Source organism: Stegastes partitus, unplaced genomic scaffold (genome assembly GCF_000690725.1).
Source record: "Stegastes partitus isolate 25-593 unplaced genomic scaffold, Stegastes_partitus-1.0.2 Scaffold10, whole genome shotgun sequence".
NCBI lineage: Eukaryota > Metazoa > Chordata > Actinopteri > Pomacentridae > Stegastes > Stegastes partitus.
Window position 1 is genome coordinate 471,571 of NW_007577741.1, and position 21,263 is coordinate 492,833.

General features: G+C 42.0%; 1 protein-coding gene across 1 annotated transcript; it reads right to left on the minus strand.

Moving 5' to 3' along the window:
• Nucleotides 1–3,473: 3,473 nt before the first annotated feature.
• LOC103359795 (myosin heavy chain, fast skeletal muscle-like) lies at nucleotides 3,474–17,497 on the minus strand. Its single transcript, XM_008285326.1, is given in 39 exon segments — nucleotides 3,474–3,582; nucleotides 3,671–3,802; nucleotides 4,984–5,079; nucleotides 5,671–5,775; nucleotides 6,072–6,242; nucleotides 6,932–7,057; nucleotides 7,145–7,348; nucleotides 7,433–7,741; nucleotides 7,871–7,995; nucleotides 8,099–8,264; nucleotides 8,349–8,532; nucleotides 8,667–8,863; nucleotides 8,973–9,091; nucleotides 9,197–9,323; nucleotides 9,445–9,834; nucleotides 10,276–10,366; nucleotides 10,455–10,600; nucleotides 10,699–10,875; nucleotides 10,954–11,196; nucleotides 11,284–11,539; nucleotides 12,138–12,274; nucleotides 12,357–12,480; nucleotides 12,554–12,671; nucleotides 12,898–12,985; nucleotides 13,368–13,441; nucleotides 13,550–13,856; nucleotides 13,941–14,111; nucleotides 14,191–14,340; nucleotides 14,438–14,556; nucleotides 14,834–14,972; nucleotides 15,214–15,317; nucleotides 15,404–15,502; nucleotides 15,582–15,645; nucleotides 15,845–15,937; nucleotides 16,017–16,128; nucleotides 16,228–16,255; nucleotides 16,396–16,552; nucleotides 17,058–17,201; nucleotides 17,297–17,497. Coding segments are annotated over 39 exon segments (5,814 nt in total). The 3' UTR covers nucleotides 3,474–3,561.
• Nucleotides 17,498–21,263: the final 3,766 nt, after the last annotated feature.

The following is a 21,263-nucleotide window of genomic DNA, read 5'->3' on the forward strand; positions in this document are numbered from 1 at the left end:
TTTTTGTGGTTCAAAATGAACCTTTGAGGAAGCGACTACACTTCACACTTATTATGAATATTACAGTGAAGTCAATGAGTCGTATTAGTTTTCTTGACAGAAATGTAAGCAGCTTCCTGTCCTTTCTGACTATTTGATAAACAACGAATATCTACTGTGCTTAAGTAAATGAAACCAAATAACAATTAATTAAAAATTTTTTACATTCTTGATTCATCCAAACCTCCTCAGGGGGCAGCAAAAATTCAAGAAAAATCCTGGCTTGCCAATTTGATCCTGTCATTTGTTTTTCCTCGACCGTCCAGGTTTTCTCGTGTAAACAATTCAACTTCAAATGCCGACTGATCAAACACACAGTAAAGACGATAGCCCTTTTCTTTACTTTAACCTTCGTCATCAATCAATTGTCCTCTGTCCATTTGTTTTTTTTGTTTTTTTTAGCACTTTCACTGGTCATACATTTCTCTGTCTCGGATTGCGTCGCTGCATTTTTGACGCTCTAACCAGTCAGCGAGGGGTCCCGCATGCTGACCCCGTCGTCTGCTCCCTGTGCAGCTGAAGGTCAAAGGTTTGAAGACACAGACAGCTTTATGTTGAGGTCGAGCCGCCGCTGTTGACAAGTCAACTGTCGGCGTCTGACAGGAGGAACGCTTCTGATGTCTCTGACCGTAGTAAATCACCTATTCCAGCGCCCCACGCGACACGGCGGGAAGCGTTTGAAGCCCTAAACATTCAGTAAAGGTTTATTTGTTTGCAGAACCGTAAACTTTCTATTGTCCGACGCGGAATCCGCAGCGAGCAGGTGATCAGATCGGTGTCTCCAGGTCTTTCGAGGCAGGCACTTGTGTTGTCTCGAGGGCGCAGATGTATTTTTAAACCCTTTCTTTAAATGGTCTTGTTGCGCTGCGGTGTCCTGACAGATGAACTGAAGACAAGGCCAGGATTGTAGCTTGACCTTCCCCTAAGTCAAGTGTTTGTTCCCCATACGCGACAAGGAGGGGATCATGTTATATGATGTGTAGTAGTTTGCATTCTTTCCTTGTTGAAAGATGACACTGAACTGGCAAAGAAGGGGAGCGGGCATTAGGAGCTAAATACTGAGGACTTGACACCCCACAAAATAGGCCTATATATTCAATAAAAATGTGATACTTGATCTCTTATGCTCCCGGGTGTGCTTATTAGGAAGAAACACAAATATAGCCGTCTCCTCAGCAATGCTCTCAGAGCTCAGCCATTTGTTCCTGCCTCAAGTCTTATTGTGGAACAACCTTTGATATGAAACGATCACGCCCTCGGTGGTCTCCTTTATAATCAAAGACGGGTCACCCACAGAAGATGTGAGTTCAGCTTTACACAAACATTTTAAATACAAGCAGTAGGTCTGCTGATGCCTTTATCAGTTTGCTGGTTTTCAGATGTTCTAACTCTCCATTGTGTTGTTGTGTTCTGTTGTCATATCGTAGTTTATCAGCAGACACTGATGTATGTTTAAAGGACTAGAACACAGACAAAGTGATCAACCGATTTATCATTTCTGTAGTTTATCAGCGAGTGTTTGACAGTCATTAGACATCTTTAAGTTGTATTATATAGTGATTCTAATGAGTAGAAATCCAACTGGCAATTTTTTATTTTATTTTTTTAGCATAAAATAACAGATTATAATACAGTTTCTTAGCTAAATATAATTTACTTTATCAAACTGTGGCAAAAATCCAACAAATCCAACACAAAGGCTCCTTCACAGATTTGCAGAATTGCCCACAAAAGTCTGATATAATCAATTAAATTCATCTTTGTCAGACACAGTCCAGCTAAACTGTTAAAGTCAGGATTCGTGGTTAAATTCATCTTGATTCTTCCTTATCAACAGGTCGGACTAATTTTTCTTCCCCTGTCTGTGTGCTGCACTTCACTCTTTATGAAACCATTTCCCAAATCCTACACTGAACATGCTACCTGAGTGAAAGCATGTGGATATAATCAGGAAAAAAGTGTCCCCTCTGACTGTTGCACTACTATCTGTTTGATATTATATCTGTTATGTGTTGGATAAATGTAGTTAAGTAAAAAGATGTAGTGGAGAAAGACTCAAGTACATCAAGTTCTGCTTTAGCCCCCGAGAAAGTATTCTGCTTGTAACGCACACACATCTTGGTAACTAATAAGTAAGGGTGGATGTTATAAATATCATATATATTAGGGACTATTCAGTGTAAAACATTGTCAGTGTCTGTTTTCTTGCATCTGTATTCAGAAAAGCTCAATTAACAGTCAACAACTTGATATTTAATGATTGTAAACCTACAGCTAACCAACCAAAGACATCAGCGCTTGTGCTTGGGCATGAGCAGAGGTTTCACTGCAGGTTGTGACTCATAAATTAGTCTATTTTCATCACACAACCACAACTTGATATGGCGCAGCATATGTTTTGGAGCGCGTAGAAAAACTGTAAGGCCACTAGCCTGTCAGTAACATTAACACCACAGGGCAAAGATTTGCAGTTATCGTAACCTGGGGAACTTCTACGTGATAACAGGAAACAGTTGACAAGCGGGTTATTTTGAATGATGAAGCCGTGCGGCACACATTTAGACACTAAACGCAGCAGATCAGATCGCTGCCCGGGTTCACTGTTAGTAGCTGTGTGCTCCTCTAGTAACACCGACTGATGCTTGTCATTTCATGCTTTCGTATTACGGATTTTGTGACGGTGCGTTAATTGGCTGTGATAAAAGACTCTCACAGTATGATTAGGCTTCGTCCACACTGCAAACCTTAGTGCTTCATTTGGATTTACTGCTCAGATCCATCGTTCACAACATCTTTTTTTAATGTGGCAAATATCAGATTTCTGCTGTTGCATCTGCTCTCAGATGTACGTCGCTTCGGATAAAAGCGTCAAGTGCCAAATGAAACTGTAGAATTGTTGTATGGAAATAAACACGGAAGCCACTTAAGTCAGCATTGTACAGTTTCATTTAGAAGTTGACGGGCAGTCGACAGGAATTCAGGCCATCCCAAACACTCAGGAGGTCTAACAAGTTACTGTCCTTCCATGACATGAACACTTCAAGGGATGAAAAAGACGGATGGGTTCCTATAAATCGGTTCTACTGAGGTCACGATGCAAAAGAATCTGATCGGCATCTGATTCAGGACCACACATAGATGTGACCCAAATCAGAAATTTAAAGATCAGATGAGCTGTGATCTGTGCTCTTCCCACTGTTCAAGTTCACATATAAGCAAAAAAAAAAAACCCAAAATAACTAATGTGGGACACTGTAGCGACGAAGCAAAGGAGTTTTTCTAACTATATTTTGACAGCACTGCCTAATTATTGTAAAAGGTTTGTCAACTGCCTGATTAGAGCTTGTGTTGTTTGTTTGTTATTAACTATATATCCATACCCATGTACTTATTATTTAAGTTAAGAACTTAAAAAACAAACACAGAAAACGATATCCAATTGCTCGCATGTTTATTTCTTGTTACACACTTTAGACAAAAAGATCATATTGTATGATTTCTCGTCCCGTGTCAGACTGATGTTCATTCTTCAGCGTCCTTCCCCTTCAAATCAAAAACCAGACGGTGAGAAATTAGTGGTGAAATATTCTGCAATCATTACTGAATGAAACGGAAATAAAACGTATTGTACCCTAACAATGTCGCGGCTCTTGGCTCTCAGCTTGTTGACCTGCGACTCGGCAATGTCAGCTCTCTCCTGAGCTTCCTCCAGCTCATGCTGAACCTTCCTGTACCTGGACAGGTGAGTGTTGGCCTGCTCCTCCTGAGAATAACAAAATGAATGGAATGAGGCGCCTTGTATGGGATGGAAATCAGTTACTAAGTCATTCTGCATGGTGCTGTCAGTGGTCACATCTTATTGCTCCTTTCAGGTGTGGGTGATGAAACACTTCTAGTATTCTAAAGTGACGACATTCTGTCATTTAGATATCGGTCATTGATGGTTTTCATGGTTTATACAGTAATTAGAGAGAGCTAAGGGTCATTTATGATACTTGGCATACATGGGACATTGGACACTACATGAATTCCTAACGACTGAAAATTTGAAAATGAGGAATGTTACTTTATCTACCTACTGAATCTTAAGGTAACATCACTCATCATGGCTACCTGTCACCATATTCTGCTCAGTAACATCATTAATTTAGGTCCAGTTCTAACTACAGGCTAACTACGGGAAGCATCCAGACGCACAACGATGCCATGAGTCTGTTGTGAGGCTGTGAAACCAAAAAATGTCTGCAATTAAAATAAAATTAAGTTTAGAATCACAAATCAGACTTACAAGTAAGAGAACATCCTGACAGCTGTGACGGAGCTCATGACTCATCTGTGTAAAGAATGATTTAAATGTAGCTTCACCTGTCTGACGTGTTGAACCTGATCGATCCTGTCCTCATGTTACGGATCATTTCTGACTGATGAGGCTACTGCTGTTGTGCATCAACGTGCAAAACTCTCTCGCTTTGGAGATGCTCCCACGGATCCTGCTGCTGCTTGATGCAGTATTATTTAATTAACTCAGTAAAAAACAGACCAACAGCTGGAAGCAAGACCTGTTAGTCTCCATGTTCACAACAGCAAAGTGTCGTGGTCATTTTAGTAGGAATGATTTTGAACTTGTAGAGCAAAGTGAATATATGAAAGGTGTTTTGGGATTTTGAGGGCGTCTGTTTGTGCGCTTTAGGCATGAAAACTCTTGAAAGAACTCAAAGTGCTTCCTAATTTGCATGCCTCACCATTAGCATGTTGAAAGTGATACTTAAATGTTAGCGGGTCGGATCTCGTAAGATTTACGGAAAAGCGACCGGGGTGCTCATCCACACAGGAAGCCGACACGTTCAGATGCCGTCAGATTAATGGAAAGGAGTGCGAGTCTGAAAGGGGTGTCAGTGGTGTGACGCCTATTTGTGTCGCATGTGTCGCATATTTCACACTCACAGCTTCCTCGGACTGCCTCTTGTAGGATTTCACTTTCAGCTGCAGCTTGTCCACCAGATCCTGGAGCCGGGCGATATTCTTCTTGTCCTCCTCGGTCTAGAGGCAGCACACAGTGGAGTGTGTTTGAGAGCAACACTACAGGGAGCTCCTTCATCCCGTCTTGATTTATGAACATCTTCAGAGCACACAGCACGCTCGCACATTCATCTTCCACAGTGAAGACACTCCAGAGAGACTTACGCGAGGAGCTACAACAACCAAACACGCTGCAAATACTGACGACATGAATCGATTCTACAACAGCAGGGACATTTGCATTCTGCTGCCGGCACAGGCTGTCTTCAGGGGATCCATCAGTGCAGCACAAACATCTTTTAGAGCACTGTACATGCAAGACTAGCTCCTCTTTCCAGTTTTTCTTAGTGAAAATCTGTTAAACGCCTCCATAAATGCCACGAACATAAGCACATATCGTCATGTATTTACAGCTGCGACAAGCGTGCCTATTTTTAGCCAGTTTCTATTCTATATCAGTTACTGTTGGTGCAACAGACAAATAATAGATATTGATGCCCTCTAGGGGTTGATACAGATTCTGCATCCAGTTTGTCTTCAGCAGCAGCAGCAAACAACATGTGATGAAGCCTTTTTAAGCAGGTCTAGATACAGTGTGTTTGTGTGCTGTACCTGGTAAGTCAGCTCCTTCACTCTACGCTCGTACTTGCGGACGCCTTTCACAGCTTCAGCTCCACGCCTCTGCTCAGCATCGACCTCGGCCTCCAGCTCTCGGACCTTGGCAACAAGAAGTTGGGGTGTTGATAGAGGTCAAACAGAGGATACATGATGCAAGTCTTGTAAGCTTGTTAGATAAAACAACTTTAAGGCATGAACAGAGCTGGAGAACACTTACACTGAGTGTTACAGGGAGGATGTTTATGTTCATACAGGATGAACAGAGTAGAACTCCTTATACCTTAATGGGTATAAAATGGGCAACTATTTCTACATTCTTTATTAGAGGTAGATGTCTAGAGCCTCAAATTAATGCAACACCAAACAAAAAAGCATCTCTAATGCAGGATGCATACCCGAGCCTCCAGTTTCTGCAGCTGCTTCTTGCCGCCCTTCATGGCCAGATTTTCGGCTTCATCCAGGCGGTGCTGCAGGTCCTTCACTGTCACCTCCAGGTTCTTCTTCATCCTCTCCAAGTGAGAACTGGTGTCCTGCTCCTTCTTCAGCTCTTCGGCCATCATGGCAGCCTATACATGCAGCAAGTAGAAAAATGATCAATAAATTGAATTATCAGAGAGTGTAGACTAGAACAGAATTAGGTTCATCTGCAAATATAAGACAAAAGCTGCTTTATTTTTATTTCATTGTGTTTTATTTATTGTTTTTGATGCTCTGTATTTTAGCCGTTGCTCCCCTGTTTTAACAATTTATTACCTTTATCAACATTGTTTTTGTTCTTATCCTGGTTTTATTATTGTTGTAAAGCACTTCGTGATTTGTGAATATAAATACTTTTTACCTACTTACTTACTTACAAAAGGCTTTAATTTCAAGTCATGGAGGGATTACAATATTCATGAAAGGTCAGTGTCATCATTTCTGTCACATCTTTTTATTTCATTTTTCTAGCTCATGTTCTGAATCAACAGGTTGTTACTGTTTCGTTTAACTGATGCAAACAGTCAAACGTTTCTTACAGAAGCAAACCTGTTGCCTTCATGTGATTCTCAACTAGATCAGGGTGTGAAACATCTCATCCAACCGTCTTTTATGCAACCACGCTTCACTGCTAAGTGCTTATTGGTGGCTGTCTTTAATTTAAAATCAGGGTCCGACAGGCTGCTCTGAAGTCACCACTGAAATGTTTTGAAAGGCATCGACAGTTGGATTCTGAATTAACAGACAGCACATGTTAAAATGCTTGAGCAGGACTCACATCAGTGATGGCCTTCTTGGCTTTTTCTTCAGCGTTTCTTGCTTCCTGGATAGCATCTTCCACTTCACCCTGGATCTGGGCAAGGTCAGCCTCCAACTTCCTCTTAGTGTTTATGAGATTTGTGTTCTAAAGAGACGCATAAACATATGGTGATGTTTCCAGTTTTTACTCGACTATTATTAAATGATGTTGTATTTCAGCACTGATCGGTACCTGGGAGTGCAGCAGGCCCACGCGCTCGCTGGCATCCACCAGCTCCTGCTCAGCCATCTTGCGGCTTCTCTCCGTCTGCTCCAGAGCAGCTCTCAGCTCCTCGATCTCAGCCATCATCAGGTTGTTCCTGCGCTCCACCATTGCAATCTGCTCCTTCATGTCTGCCTAACCTCTGAGCGCTTCGTCCAGGTGCAGCTGGGCATCCTGGAATGAAAATTGCATTCAGAATGTTACATATCTTTGAGTCGTCTGCATTTGTTTTTACAAATGTATATATTTATGTCAGACCTTAAGCTGTCCCTGCACGTTCCTCAGCTGTTTCTGGGCTTCAGCTGCCTGGCGGTTGGCATGGCTCAGCTGAATCTCCATCTCGTTGAGGTCTCCCTCCATCTTCTTCTTCACTCTCAGGGCATCGTTCCTGCTCCTGATCTCAGCATCCAGAGTGCTCTGCATGGTCTCAATTGTTCTCTGGCTGTTCCTCTTGATCTGCTCAATCTCCTCGTCCTTCTCTGCAATTTTCCTGTCGATTTCATTTTTCATCTGGGTGAGCTCCAGCTGGACACGGAGAATCTTGGACTCTTCGTGCTCCAGGGTAGCCTGCAAAATGAAACGTGAGGTGAAAATTTTAAGAAGTAAAATGTGTTAACTACACATTAGGCTGCAAGCTTCTGAACAAGATCTAATTTCACAGATATTTTTTTTTACAAATATGTAATTTTCAAATACCTCTGCTTCCTCCAGGGCAGTTTGGATTTCTGTTTTCTCAATTTCTACAGCCTTCTTTCCCTTTTCCAGTTCATGAATTGTCTTTCCTGTTTCGCCGATATGTTCGGTCAAATCAGTGATTTCCTCTGTTGAAACAAACACAAAACTCATATCATACTTTAATTGTCTGCAAGGTTTAGCATAACAGTCAGTTCTAATTATTGCATTCCATCACTTTTGTTGTCTTACGTTGCAGGTTCTTGTTCTCCCTCTTCAGGGTCTCCAGGTGGTCCAGAGCCTCTTCATAGGAGTTCTTCATTTTGAACAGCTCAGTGCTCATTGAGCGAGCCTCCTTCTGAGCTCCCTCCAGCTCAGCCTGGCTCTCTTCATACTTCTGCTTCCACTCTGCAAGAATCTAAAGGTACAGAAAACTACTGAGTTTTTATTTTTTGACCTAACACCACATATTTTGGTGTGGGTGTCCACAAACATACTGTACCTTGTCAAAGTTCCTTTGCTTCTTGTCCAGGTTAGCAGCCAGAGCATTAGCTCTCTCCACATCGATCATCAGGTCCTCCACCTCACCCTGCAGTCTCTGCTTAGTCTTTTCCAGAGAGGCACATTTTGCATTCACGGCCTCGATGGACTCCTCTGCATCCTGAAGACGCTGGGCAAGCTTTTTCCTGCACAAACAGGTTATGATGAATCAATGCGATATCAGACTTAATCCCACTCTACATCCCCAAGAGCTGGTAGAGTTTTCAGTGCCTGAATTTGTCATCGGTAGCGTTCATGCTGAGGTAAAACTGAAGCTTACTTTGCCTCCTCCAGCTCCTCAGTGCGCTGAATAGCATCAGTCTCATATTTGCTTCTCCACTGAGCCACCTCGCTGTTAGCCTTGGACATTGAACGCTGCAGCTCAGCTTTGGCCTCCTGCTCCTCCTCATACTGCTCTCTGAGCAGGTCGCAGTCGTGACGGGAAGACTGGACAGCATGAGCCAGGGCGTTCTTGGCCTGTGAGCCAGATAAGAACCAGCTTAATGTGGAAAATCAAGTACAATCACATTTTTTCTTTATGATTAAGAAATACATTTGTTTCCAGAATAAGAGACTAATTAAGTACCTTGACTTCTTCCTCAAGGTGCCTTTTAAGCTCCTCAATCTGATGAACGTAAGCTTGCTTTCCCCTTGTCAGCTGTGAAACCAGAGATTCCTTTTCCTCCAACTGACGGCCAATTTCCCCTGATTGGAATAAAAGAAAATTAATTCAGAAACAGTCTTTGAATGTAAAAACTTACTTCATTGGGATTTGGGGGCATTCATTTCAAGACCAGATGTCTCACTCACCATTTTCAGTCGTCAGTCTTGACCTCTGAACATTCAGTTCATTTAGCTGACGCACATGCTCGTCATGCTTAGACTTCAGTTCACTCAGCTGATCCTCCAGAGAGCGGCACATTTTCTCCATGTTGCCCTACAGTGCAGACAAAGGTGAGTGTGATGTACCGACAATCACACTGATTCTGGAGATAATAAAAAATAATTGTGGTCATTAATGTTAATTTTCATTCAAAAGAAGCATGTGAAAGCTTTACTTTTGATTTGGCGATAGCCTCCATGTTGCTGCTGAGGTCATCGATCTCCATCTTGTATTCGCTTTTCTCTTTCTCCAGCTTCTGTTTGACTCTCTGGAGGTTATCAATCTGTTCTCCCAGCTCTGCCACACTATCAGCCTGCTTCTTGCGCAGAGCTGCGGCCGTGGCTTCGTGCTGCAGGGTGGACTCTTCAAGATCACGACGCAACTTATGAAACTCGGCCTCGCGCTTCTTGTTCATCTCGATCTGCACTGATGTTGCTCCACCAGCTTCTTCCAGCCTCTCACTGATCTCCTCGAGCTCCCTGGAGAGATCAGACCTCTGCTTCTCCACCTTGGCCCGAGCAGCTCGCTCAGCTTCGATCTCCTCCTCCAGCTCCTCAATACGAGCCTGTAGGATGCAAAAGTTATGTTTGAATGTAAAGGGTGCTGTGCATGTATTTATCCATTTATTCTGAGCAACAGTGAGCAAAAACAAAAACTAAGACCTACAATAATACAGAGTTAAATCCAACATCTCAACATTGATGATAAAATATTTTTTCCTTAAAGCAGAATAACAACAATCTTTTTGCTGTAATGGCATTGTAACCACAGGGCACACAGACTGGATTATTATGCCATTACAGAGAAAAACATACTTTCTTTAACTAATCTTAACTGTTTATTTAATGGCTTAATTAAATGGTGGTGTGAGCTAGAATTCCACCCATCCAACTACCAGCTATTTTCATAAGATAGATTACTGTATACTTGTGTTTTTAATTGAAAGCAACCGCAGACATTCAACAAAACGTCCATCCACAAAGCCACTGAACACATTCATCATTACCTGCAGCTCCTTGATTTTCTTTTGAAGCTGAATACTAAGTGCTTGCTCATCTTCTATCTTGCCGAGACACTGGCTAATCTCAAAGTCTCTCCTTCAACAGAAAGAAAAAAAAAACTGTTAGACATATTATGTTACTTTGAGAATGGTGACAGCCAAACAAAGTTTTCATTTCTACGTACTTCTTTACTTTCTCCTCAGACTGCTGCTTGTCGTTCTCCAGATCCATGATGGTTTCATGGGCCAGTTTCAGATCTCCTTCCAGCTTCCTTTTTGATCGCTCCAGATCCATACGGAGCTTCCTTTCTTGCTCCAGTGAACCTTCAATCTAATGAATTCACATGAAGGACAATAGTGGAAATATTTCTTTAGAATTGCTGCACTTGGAGGCGTCCTGCTGATTCAAACCAATATACAGCGACTCACGTCGTCCACTTGCTGCTCCAGCTTGGTCTTGGCCTTGGTCAGAGTGTTGACTTTGTCTTCCTCTGCCTGCAGGTCATCGAGGGTCTGCTGATGGGCCTCTTGGAGGGCTTTCTTCTCTTTGGTCAGTTTAACAATGGTCTCGTCTTGAGAGGCCATTTCCTCAACCAGGTTTTTAACCTACATTGTTTGCATAAATGAAATTAATATTTTAACAACATATGCACAGTGTAGTAAATGGAAACGAGCGACACAAACCTTGTTCTCAGTGGCGTGTTTCTCCTTTTCCACTTTGGCCAGGGTGAGCTCCAAGTCATCAATGTCTTTCTTTAACTCGGAGCACTCGTCCTCCAGCTTCCTCTTCTTTGCAGTCAGCTCAGCGTTGACTTCCTCCTCATCCTCCAGTCTCTCCGCTATCTCCTTCGTTTTAGCCTCAAGCTGGATTTTGGCTTTGATGAGCCCTTCACACCGTTCCTCTGCATCAATGAGGTTTTCGCCTTCCTAGATATGCAACACCATAAAATTATATAGTCAGCTGTTACAAGACAAGGTGTCTGAAAAAGCAATCCCCCCGTCCATTTAACGTACAGACTGGATTTGTAGCTGCAGGTCGTTCTTCTCCTGTAGGAGAGTAACCATCTTCTCCTCCAGTTCCTTCTTCTTAGCCAGAGCCTTCGCTAGCTCCTCCTTGGTCTTCTCAAAGTCTTCTTTCATTTGGGCCATCTCTTTCTCAGTCTCTGCACTCTTCAGCAGAGGCTTGATCTTGAAGTACAGCTTCATCCATGGCCAGGTTTTGACATTCATGAATGCGCGGATGTTGTACTGAATGGAGTAAATGGCTTCCCTGGGGATACAAAGCACAGAGAATTTTTCTTCCCTTGCTCAGGTTTATATAATGCACACACCTCTCTCTATCTGCTCTTTGAAAAAGAGTAGGAAAGAAGCAATGCCATTTCTGGGAATAATAGCTGTATAGATGTGCAGTAGTTAGGAACCGAACATATTTCCAAAGAGTTCAGTGTCTTTATGGCATCATCCAGCAATGGTAGAAAAAATGAAATCCTCCATGACCTACACTTTAGGAGTATCTGAGCCTTATCTCACTGCTTTAGGATGATAAAGCTGCTTTCTTAACTTAAAGGTATGAAGATTGTGTTTCAAGTAAATTAATTCAGCTGATTCAATTTTTCATATCAAGTTTTAGAGTTGTAGCCATGCATAGCAGAAATATTCTTCCGCATTGTCTGACTTACAAGCATGACTTCACTGCTGTCAAATGTTTGCAGTTAACGGTTAAAGACCACCAAGATACGCTGGGTAGAAGTTGTACTCACAGTGATTCGTCCCATTCCTATTGCAGAGATTTACTACTATCAAGCTCTATTTCAAATCTGTTGCTCCATGCAAGCTTCCCTCTACATTCAAGTGTTCAGTCGACCTACCTTCTCGCCATCATCTTGACGAATTCTTTTCTCATCACGTAACCTCTGCAGAGAGCCTGAGTCATTGTGACCAGTGTAACCAGTTTCTCATCTCTCATCTCCTCCAGCGTACCCAGTAGTCCGGCTTTGAAGAACACCTTTTGATAGACGTGAAAACTTTGGCTTAAGGGCACACAGTGATTTCACAATTTCATCTTTCTAATTATTCCATCAAGTCACCTTTGTGTGTCCAAACTTGTACTGAGAATGGTCGACATCAATAGAGCCCAAGAGTTTCTCTGAGGCCTTCTTGTTGTCGATGAACTGTCCCTCTGGGATGACGCTGGCATTCAGTACTTTGTACCTGCAAGAATTCAACTAAGTCAGATCACCAACAAAACAGAATCTGTGGACTAAAACACAAATAGAGAAGTTACCTCTGCTTGAAGTCACCGTAGAGGATTCTGCTGGGGAAACCTTTCCTGCAGATTCTGATACCCTCCAGGACACCATTACACCTGAGCTGGTGGATGACCAGGAAGTTCTCCATGAGACCTTAAACGCCAACAAAAACAGTAAATGTAATAAACATGAAGCCCGTCCACAGGTCAGTGATACTATGGGAGAGACGGTCTAACCACACAGGGGGTGAATGAATCAACGAGTACCGGGTATAAGTGAGTCAGGGATTCATGGGGTGGTTATATTAAAAACCAACAGCACAGACAGACAGACAGCCTCAGTTCAACAGTGAGAGACAAGACTGGTTTTTAGGACCTACCTGGTGTTTTGGATTCATTTGGAATCAAACAGCGCACAAAATGTGGGTGAGTGCTTCTGAGGTTGGTCATCAGCTTGCCCAGGTTTTCCTATTCATAGGCAAAGCATTTATCATTTTCATTTTTCCCCAAATTGCGACACTGACATGACTGCTAACTGACATAATGCATAAAAAGTAGAAATCATTCCAAAGAATGCATTTGAAATGAACATTTCAATCATAAAACTGTCTCCTCTGAGTGTGCTGTCTCCTTAGATTAGACCAGCAGCACCCATGTTGAAGGTCTTTCTAATCAGAACATCACCTTCATCTGCAGCTGGGTGTATTCAGCTAATGAGGAGGTGCTATCATAAAGCTAAGCTACAGACAAGCTACTCATGCATTATCAATAAGATCTCCTTGTGGTCAATCACAGCACTGTTTACATATAATCTGTCATTTAAGTATTTACAAGTGAAGGTAAAGATTACCCTGAAGAGAGCTGACACTGTCTGGAAGGAGCCACCCTTCTTCTTGCCACCACCCTTCTTTCCACCTTTAGCATCTGTAAAAAGCATTCACAGTTTGATTTCATTCTCTGTCCTCATTTTAAAAGATGTTTACATTTACTTAAATCTCACATACAGTACTTTAACATTTTGAAAAACTGTACCATCTGCTGAGGAATGAGATGCATACAGCAAGGCCAGCAGCTTCGTCGAAGACTTCTGGTAGAGCTGCACCACAGAGTCATTCAGGGGGTCCTTGTTCTTGTCCAGCCAGCCAACAACATTGTAGTCGACAGTGCCGGCATAGTGCACCAGAGAGAAATGGGCCTCGGCTTTGCCTTTGGCCGGCTTTGGTTTCTGGAAGGGAGCACTTTTTCCAAGATGCTGGTCGTACAGTTTGTTCTTGAAGGTCATGTCTGACGCCTTGGGGAACATGCACTCCTCTTCAAGGATGGAGAAGATGCCCATTGGCTGTTGATAACACAAAGCACAACATTTTTAATCTGGTAGAGATAACATTACTTGTCTTCATAGTTAACATTTCTCCTGCAGTACCTTCTCAATAAGCTCAATGCAGGCAGCCAAGTCCATGCCAAAGTCAATGAACTCCCATTCAATGCCCTCTTTCTTGTACTCTTCTTGCTCCAGGACAAACATGTGATGGTTGAAAAACTGTTGCAGCTTTTCATTGGTGAAGTTGATGCACAGCTGCTCCAAGCTGTTGAACTGAGATGAAAGACATTGCGTTAAACTTTTGTTGTGTCGGTGCAGCCTGCATAAGAACTGTTTATTATAGTTTACTTACATCAAAGATTTCAAACCCAGCAATATCTAAGACACCGATGAAAAAGTTTCTGGGCTGTTTGGTGTCCAGCATCTCGTTGATTCTGACGACCATCCACAAGAACATCTTCTCATAGACAGACTTGGAGAGAGCCATGACGGCATTGTTCACCTAAAAACGGGAAGAGTTGGACTTGTGGTTAAACTAAATAGTTTTACATTTGGTAGTAAATGTATGCTCATTAACAAATATCTTTTTTCTAAATTACCTGTGGCACAGTTTGGCCTTTAACCACCATTTCATTGCCAACCTTGACTCTTGGGTAACACAAAGCTTTGAGCATATCAGCAGAGTTAAGGCCCATGAGGTAGGCGATTTTATCGGCCACTGATAGAAACAAAGACAACAAAACAAAATGATGGTATGAGAAGCTACATCCAAAGTGCCTCTTCTGGCAACAGTTCTAATATGAACTCCAAGACACCCTAAGATTTATAATGCAGTAATTCTACATTGTAGAAGCGTGGCTGAATATGCAAAAAACACATATTAAAAAACAAACAATAATAGTAATAATCATGCTGTGTTATGCATGTTAGTACTGATAAATTAAAATAAACAGAGTGTCATAATTGGATCATTATATTAAGATGATATATTGTACCCTCAGTGCCATCGGGCTCAGCCTGCTCCTCTCGCTGCTTCTGCTTAAACTTCATGTTCCCATGATGCATCACAGCACCGGTCAGCTTGTAAATGCTGACCTTCTCTTCTGCAGTGAAGCCCAGGATGTCAATGGCAGTCTGAAAAACGTATCATGACAGACACAGATTTATGGTTTTATCTGTTATCTACAATTTTTGATTCTTTACAAAAATCCATCACTAATAAAACTTCACTTGTTTCGTGTATAATCAGTAAAATCAGGAAATGATGGCATATATTGAACCTTTATAGTATGTGCAATTTCATTATGAATGTTTTCCTTTTAAAGTTTGAACATGGACTTTAAATCTTTTGAATTTTGCACCATTTTACACTCACATCAGTAGCGATGAATTCTTCAATGTCATTGATACTCTTGACAGTGATTTCACCCTGACTGACCATGGGATAGTCAAAAGGGTTGGTGGTGATGAGAAGAGCCTCTGAAAAAACAATGCATATATACTTCAGTGTACAGATTCAGGTGAAGCATCTATAAAACTATGTCCTATGTAGCTACAGTGCTCACCGAGGAGCTCAGGTTTGTGGCCTGTCATGAGCTGATAGAAGATGTGGTAGCTCCTCTCAGCAGACAGCTGGAACGTCACCCGAGACTTCTCCAGCAGATCTACAAAACACGGCAAAATCATGGCTTACAATTTGTTCTGTCATTACACCTTCTACATAATGACGGGTTTGAAGCTTACATGTTTCAATATCAGCAGAAGCCAACTTCCCAGTGGATCCAAAGTGGATTCTGATGAATTTACCCTACAGGAGTACACAGTCATTAAACAGCTGCAGATAGCGGAGCAGAAACAGCAAAAGACTATGCAAACAAAAAAAGTATCCTCACTTCTGATCCTGAGCTACAGCATGAAGACAAAAACAAAATAAAAAATGCAGAGCGTACAGGACTAAAAGACCATCTTAAAAACACAAAAACAGGATTTTGAGAAGCAAAACTTACAAAGCGGGATGAGTTGTCATTCCTCACTGTCTTGGCGTTACCATAGGCCTCCAGCAGGGGGTTGGCTGCAATGATTTGATCCTCCAGCGACCCCTAAAACGATGTTATACGACGCATATGATTTACATTTTCACAAACATTGCATATATGCACAGTACATGACAACATTTACCTGCATTTTTCCAGAAACTTGCTCAGATTTCTTCGCTCCAGCCACTGCGATTGTCGCAAAGTACTGGATGACACGTTTGGTGTTGACGGTCTTTCCTGCACCAGATTCTCCACTGGAATGTACACAATTATGGACACATGCTGGTTTAAATCTGACACAACAAAGTACAAGAATAGCGATTGCAAAATAGGTTACTTTCATTATCACTTACGTGATCAGGATTGACTGATTTTCACGATCTGTTGAAATAATAAACACATTTTTGTTTTATATGTTTACAGCAGCCACAATGTCTTGATAAACTACAGATTTTTACAGGCTGAATGCTTCTAAAGAATCCTTTCTTGAGACATATTAAAGCTGAAAAACAAATGGATACCTTGGAGCATGAACTGATAGGCGTTATCAGAGATGGAGAAGATGTGGGGTGGAGCTTCAATCCTCTTCTTGCCCCTGTATCCTGCAACCACCACTGCATCGTACACCGGGAGCCACTTGTAGGGGTTCACGGTGACGCAGAACAGCCCCGAGTAGGTCTGTGTTAGGAAGAAGTGGACACGTGAAATGTCAAGAAACAAAACCACCTCTCACAGATAAAGCAAATAACACCATCCGCTAATCATGCTGTCTGTGGGATGTAACTGACACTTCACGAAGTCAATGTGAAGGACGTTGGAGAAACGGGCAGGTGTGAAGAGCTGAGGGACTTTTACAAGGGAGTTGGAATATCTCTGAAACAATTCGTGGGGTGCCCCTAAGCAGCCGTGACCACATGCCACCGGCGGTCCGAGGCAATGAACTGGCAGCGGGGTGTCGGGGGGATGTGCTGTCGACTGTGAGCGTCGCAGCTTACGGGACTTAAAAGATCTGCTGCGAATGTGTTGGTGCCAGAAATCAGAGGGCACCTTCACAGATTTTGTGGAGTCAATGCCCCGGTAGGTTGGAGCTGTTCTGGACCAGCATATTAGGCCCATCAGTGTATGTACAGCACACAGTATGTCTATGAAAACAGTACAAAAAGCTTCATTTTCTGTCTCTTACGTAGATCATCCAGGCTGCATAGCGCTCTTTGAGGTTATACAGCACAGCAGGCTCACTGAGGTGGGTCATCATGGCCATGTCCTCGATCTTATTGAACTTTGGAGGATTCATGGGGAAGATTTCATCGTCCTTTACAGTCAGGCTCTGTTCCAAGACAGTCAAGAATGTGTACAAAGAGTGTTCAGATACGTACATATTACTTTTGGAAGTCTGTTGTACGTTTATAGATGCCTACATACCTTCCCTGCTGAAACTTCAACTGTGGCTTTGCCCCCCTCCTTCTTCACTAGTTTTCCCTTCACATACATCTCAGTGGGCTCCGTCACATAGTAAGCTGTTTTAGCATCAAAGGGAGTATTCTGAGCCTCTATTCTCTCCCGTTCAGGTTTCCGGAGGTACACGGCCGCCGGGCCGAAACACTCCATGTCCTGGTCACCCATGGCGCTCTGTGAAAAACAGCACAACTCAATTTGTATTTAAATGACACACATTAGATTCAATAAAATATGAAAGTGCAGCAAACATTTTTTCAGTCCTGTCACTAGTTGCACAGACATGACTTACCTTTTTGCTGTGTTGTGATGCAGCTGCTGTGTGGATACTAAAAAAGGAAAAGTAAAATTAAAAATAGATAAACATCATTGCCAGAGATGACTAACTTTGTGCATGTTTGAGCAAAGCTTTCTTGTGCTTCTATTTAATCTAAACCCCAGAAGACTCACCTTTGTTGGCAGCCTGTCAGTCCAATGCTTTAGCGGAGCCCGGGAGAGCCTCTTTTATACTGAAGCCTGTGGCCACCATATGGGAGCAGCCCTCCTGTTGAGGGCTCTGGGCTTTTCTTAGAAAAATGATATCACATGGCTCCCCCCACCTCATCATCACTTCTGTCACCTTATCCTGCATCATGCAAAAACAAACTTTAAATGAAACCCGGCATCAGATTTTCCTGTCCAAAAGCTAACCAGCCGCTAAGCGAGGGGCGAGTTTTGCATTTTGATATGTTAATGCGTCATACTTTGTGCACAGGTGTTCAATTAGGGAGTGACGAGGATAAATTCCTACATGCTGCACTTCCTATAGACCACTACCACAGAGCCTTTTGCACAGATGAACATTAAGAATTGTTCTTATAACTAAAAGTCTGTTCACAGGCCACAGATTTTTATTTACAAGAATACATTCTCCATCTACATAAGGGAATAATTATACGATAAAACAAATCTTAGGCACTGACATTGTTTCAAACATCTCTCAAGAACAGTCCTCAGCGTGTCGTTGAAGCTAATTTAAGATCCCATTATGGTCCATTATGCTGTTGGGCTTTCTCTCCGAGGAAAGTGGATACTTAAGACATATTCTCTTGTGGTATGATTAGGTTGCAATAAAAAGTGACATTCAATATGTCTCGCATTCCTTTACAGTCTTATTAGGACCTAAAGCAAATATAGCCTCCAGCTCATAAATGCCCCGGCTCTTACATTTGCGATTGTTGACAAATGCATGCTTCTGTTAATTACATGTCGGATATTTTTTCGAGATCCTGTTACTAAGTACATCAGAAAAATGCCGAAGCTGTGAAGCTCAGTGTCTCCGACTGTCGGCATTGTGAGTAAGTCATAAACTTATCAAGGTTTCTTGTATTATTGTAAGTAAAATGCTGTTTCTCTGTACTTTAGTGGGTTTGATATGTGCATGGTTTGGGCCTGTGATGCTGCAAATGCTTCTGCTGTAAGAAAACGTGACGGCAAAATAAGGTTGTGTAACTCTGGGATTCGGTTTAGGGGAAGAGAAAAGTCTGTTTAGTTGTTCAGAGCAGTTCAAAAGGCTCTTCTGCTTGTTGCTCGATAGGAGTTAATGTACATGATGTTGCTAGGAAGAGTTTTGTATGGCTAAAGTTAAGAAGCAGAGACAAACTTGTGCTTATATGCTACACCGTGCAGCACCAGACAGAGCTGGAAATGGTCGCTGTGCTGTTGCTGCATGTCATTTTGTAAACAAGAGGAGGACAGTGGAGAAAGTTGATGAATACTGACAAACCTCAGTGTAAGTAAATTAAAATATAATGTATTGTTAACCAGGAAAGAAGGCAAAAAAAGCCAAAGAGATGCCTGATCAGTGCCTTCATTTTACATGACCCAGACATAAAAACTAAATAATTCTCTACCGGAGCAGTTTACTACCACCACATGCTCTGTTTTCTCCACTGATTTGTTATGTGAGCCTCCAACTGCATCCACTGTATAAAATGCAGGAAACGTAGAGCCAGTCAACTGCACATATTTGTCTGGATGTAAATTAATTAGCAAATTTTCCCAGACAGACCACCTGCTGGGTTTCTGTAAACACTGCCATAGCTTCTGGGAGGCCAAGTTATTATTGAATTCCTGAGGAGCAAATATTCCCCTGTGAGTGATAAATAAGACATCTCTGTGCAGGTGCTGCGCTGCACACTGACGATTTTGTGTGTGTTTGTGTGTGTTTGTGTGTGTCCATTTACTCTTGTGTGAGACAGAAATTTGAATTAGTGAAGGAGGCAGAGAAGGAGCAAAGAAAAGAGAGATTAGGAGTAACAGAGATGATGCTGAAACTGAGCCATTTAGAATTACCTTCATAATCCTGACAGCAGACAGTTCAGGTAAGTTAAATACTAACTAATGTACAAATAGGCCTTCAGTGTTAGTTAATGCACCTGTCATGCCCTGTCTGAACCTTCATGTGTATTGATCCTGGTTGATGTAACTGATTGTAACTAACCCGCAGTAACTGAGATGACGTAGAGTTTATCACTTAAAAACAAGGCCAGCATCAAACAGAAGCACTAGTTTGTAGTCAGAGGCTTGTTACTGTGTGTGTGTGTGTGTGTGTGTGTGTGTGTGTTCAATCTATTATTAATGCATGCAGTAAATTATTTAATGCCTGCAGTGAAAACTTGTTTGGTTTAGCAGAACTTTGCCCATCTAGTTTATACAACTGGTTTAAATCTGGCTCCCTATATTTGGGTAAAAAAACAAAATGCTAATATTGTTATATAAGCAGGTTGTTGGAGGTACGGCGTACATTATTTTGCCACTTTAGGCCACAACACCATAACTCTGCACCTCTTGTATATCTCTCCCTTTTACAGAAATAAGTATTTTTCCATTAGGATTAATGGTGCACACTTGTGAATAGCATTAAAAAACACAGCACACTCAGGCAAGTGTGGAAATCATAAATGAAATCATATCACATAGACTCAGATTCCAAATGCTAATTGAAATAATCCAGGAACATGTAGAGTTTTAATGAGGTTTAATTCTGCTCTAATTTAGATTTTTGTCTTATCACCGGATTTGTCGCACATGAGACAGAAACTTTAACAAATCCTCTCAGCTGTGTGCCAGAAGTATGAGCCAGATACCAGATCATATACCAGTTTAATGTGTTATGGATCAGATGCTAGTCTGTAGTATTTGCTTTGTACCTTTAAATAAAATGTAAGAGTTCATTTTCTTTTGCTCATAGTTAATTTTAAAAACAATGTGTTTCATATATTAATAATTGGACATATCAAGCCAAGTCAGTTAGCTGTCTGTAGACAGTCTATAACATCATCTTCATGTTTATTCTTTATTTTTTGCATCAGTGTGAGGAGGTGGATTTTGTTTTTAACTAGAATGAGTTGCTCGGAGAGCGCAGACCTCCACCGAGCAGCTCATTTCCACCATGCTGTGATTTCCAGCCAAAGTTAAAGTCCTGCATTCATTTTATCTCCACTGTTAGATTCATGGAGAATCAGAACAGTCGCTCTGTACTCGCAATATTTTGTACACTTATATTATTTCTGCAGTTACTTACTGGCTTTTAAGCTGTTAGCTAATGCTATGCTAGGCTACAGCGATGATATTGCAAACATAAACAGACAGGGAGTAACTTACGCTAGGTTAGCACAACTTTAGCAACATAAATGAAAAGCATGACCGACACAACGAAGCACGCGTCACTCGTCCTGACTCATGGCAAAGAGAGTTAAAGTGAACCAGGAGACATGCTGAGTCATTGTTAACGTCACAACGTGGTTATGAACTTTTCTGTCAGCCACTCCCGTGATGCTGCCTGGCTGTAGCTTCCTCCTGAACTACTGAGAAGACAGCGGTGAGGACTGAAGGACTGAATGGAGTCGGAGCTCCATCTAGTGGACAAACGGCACAACGACAGCATTCTGCG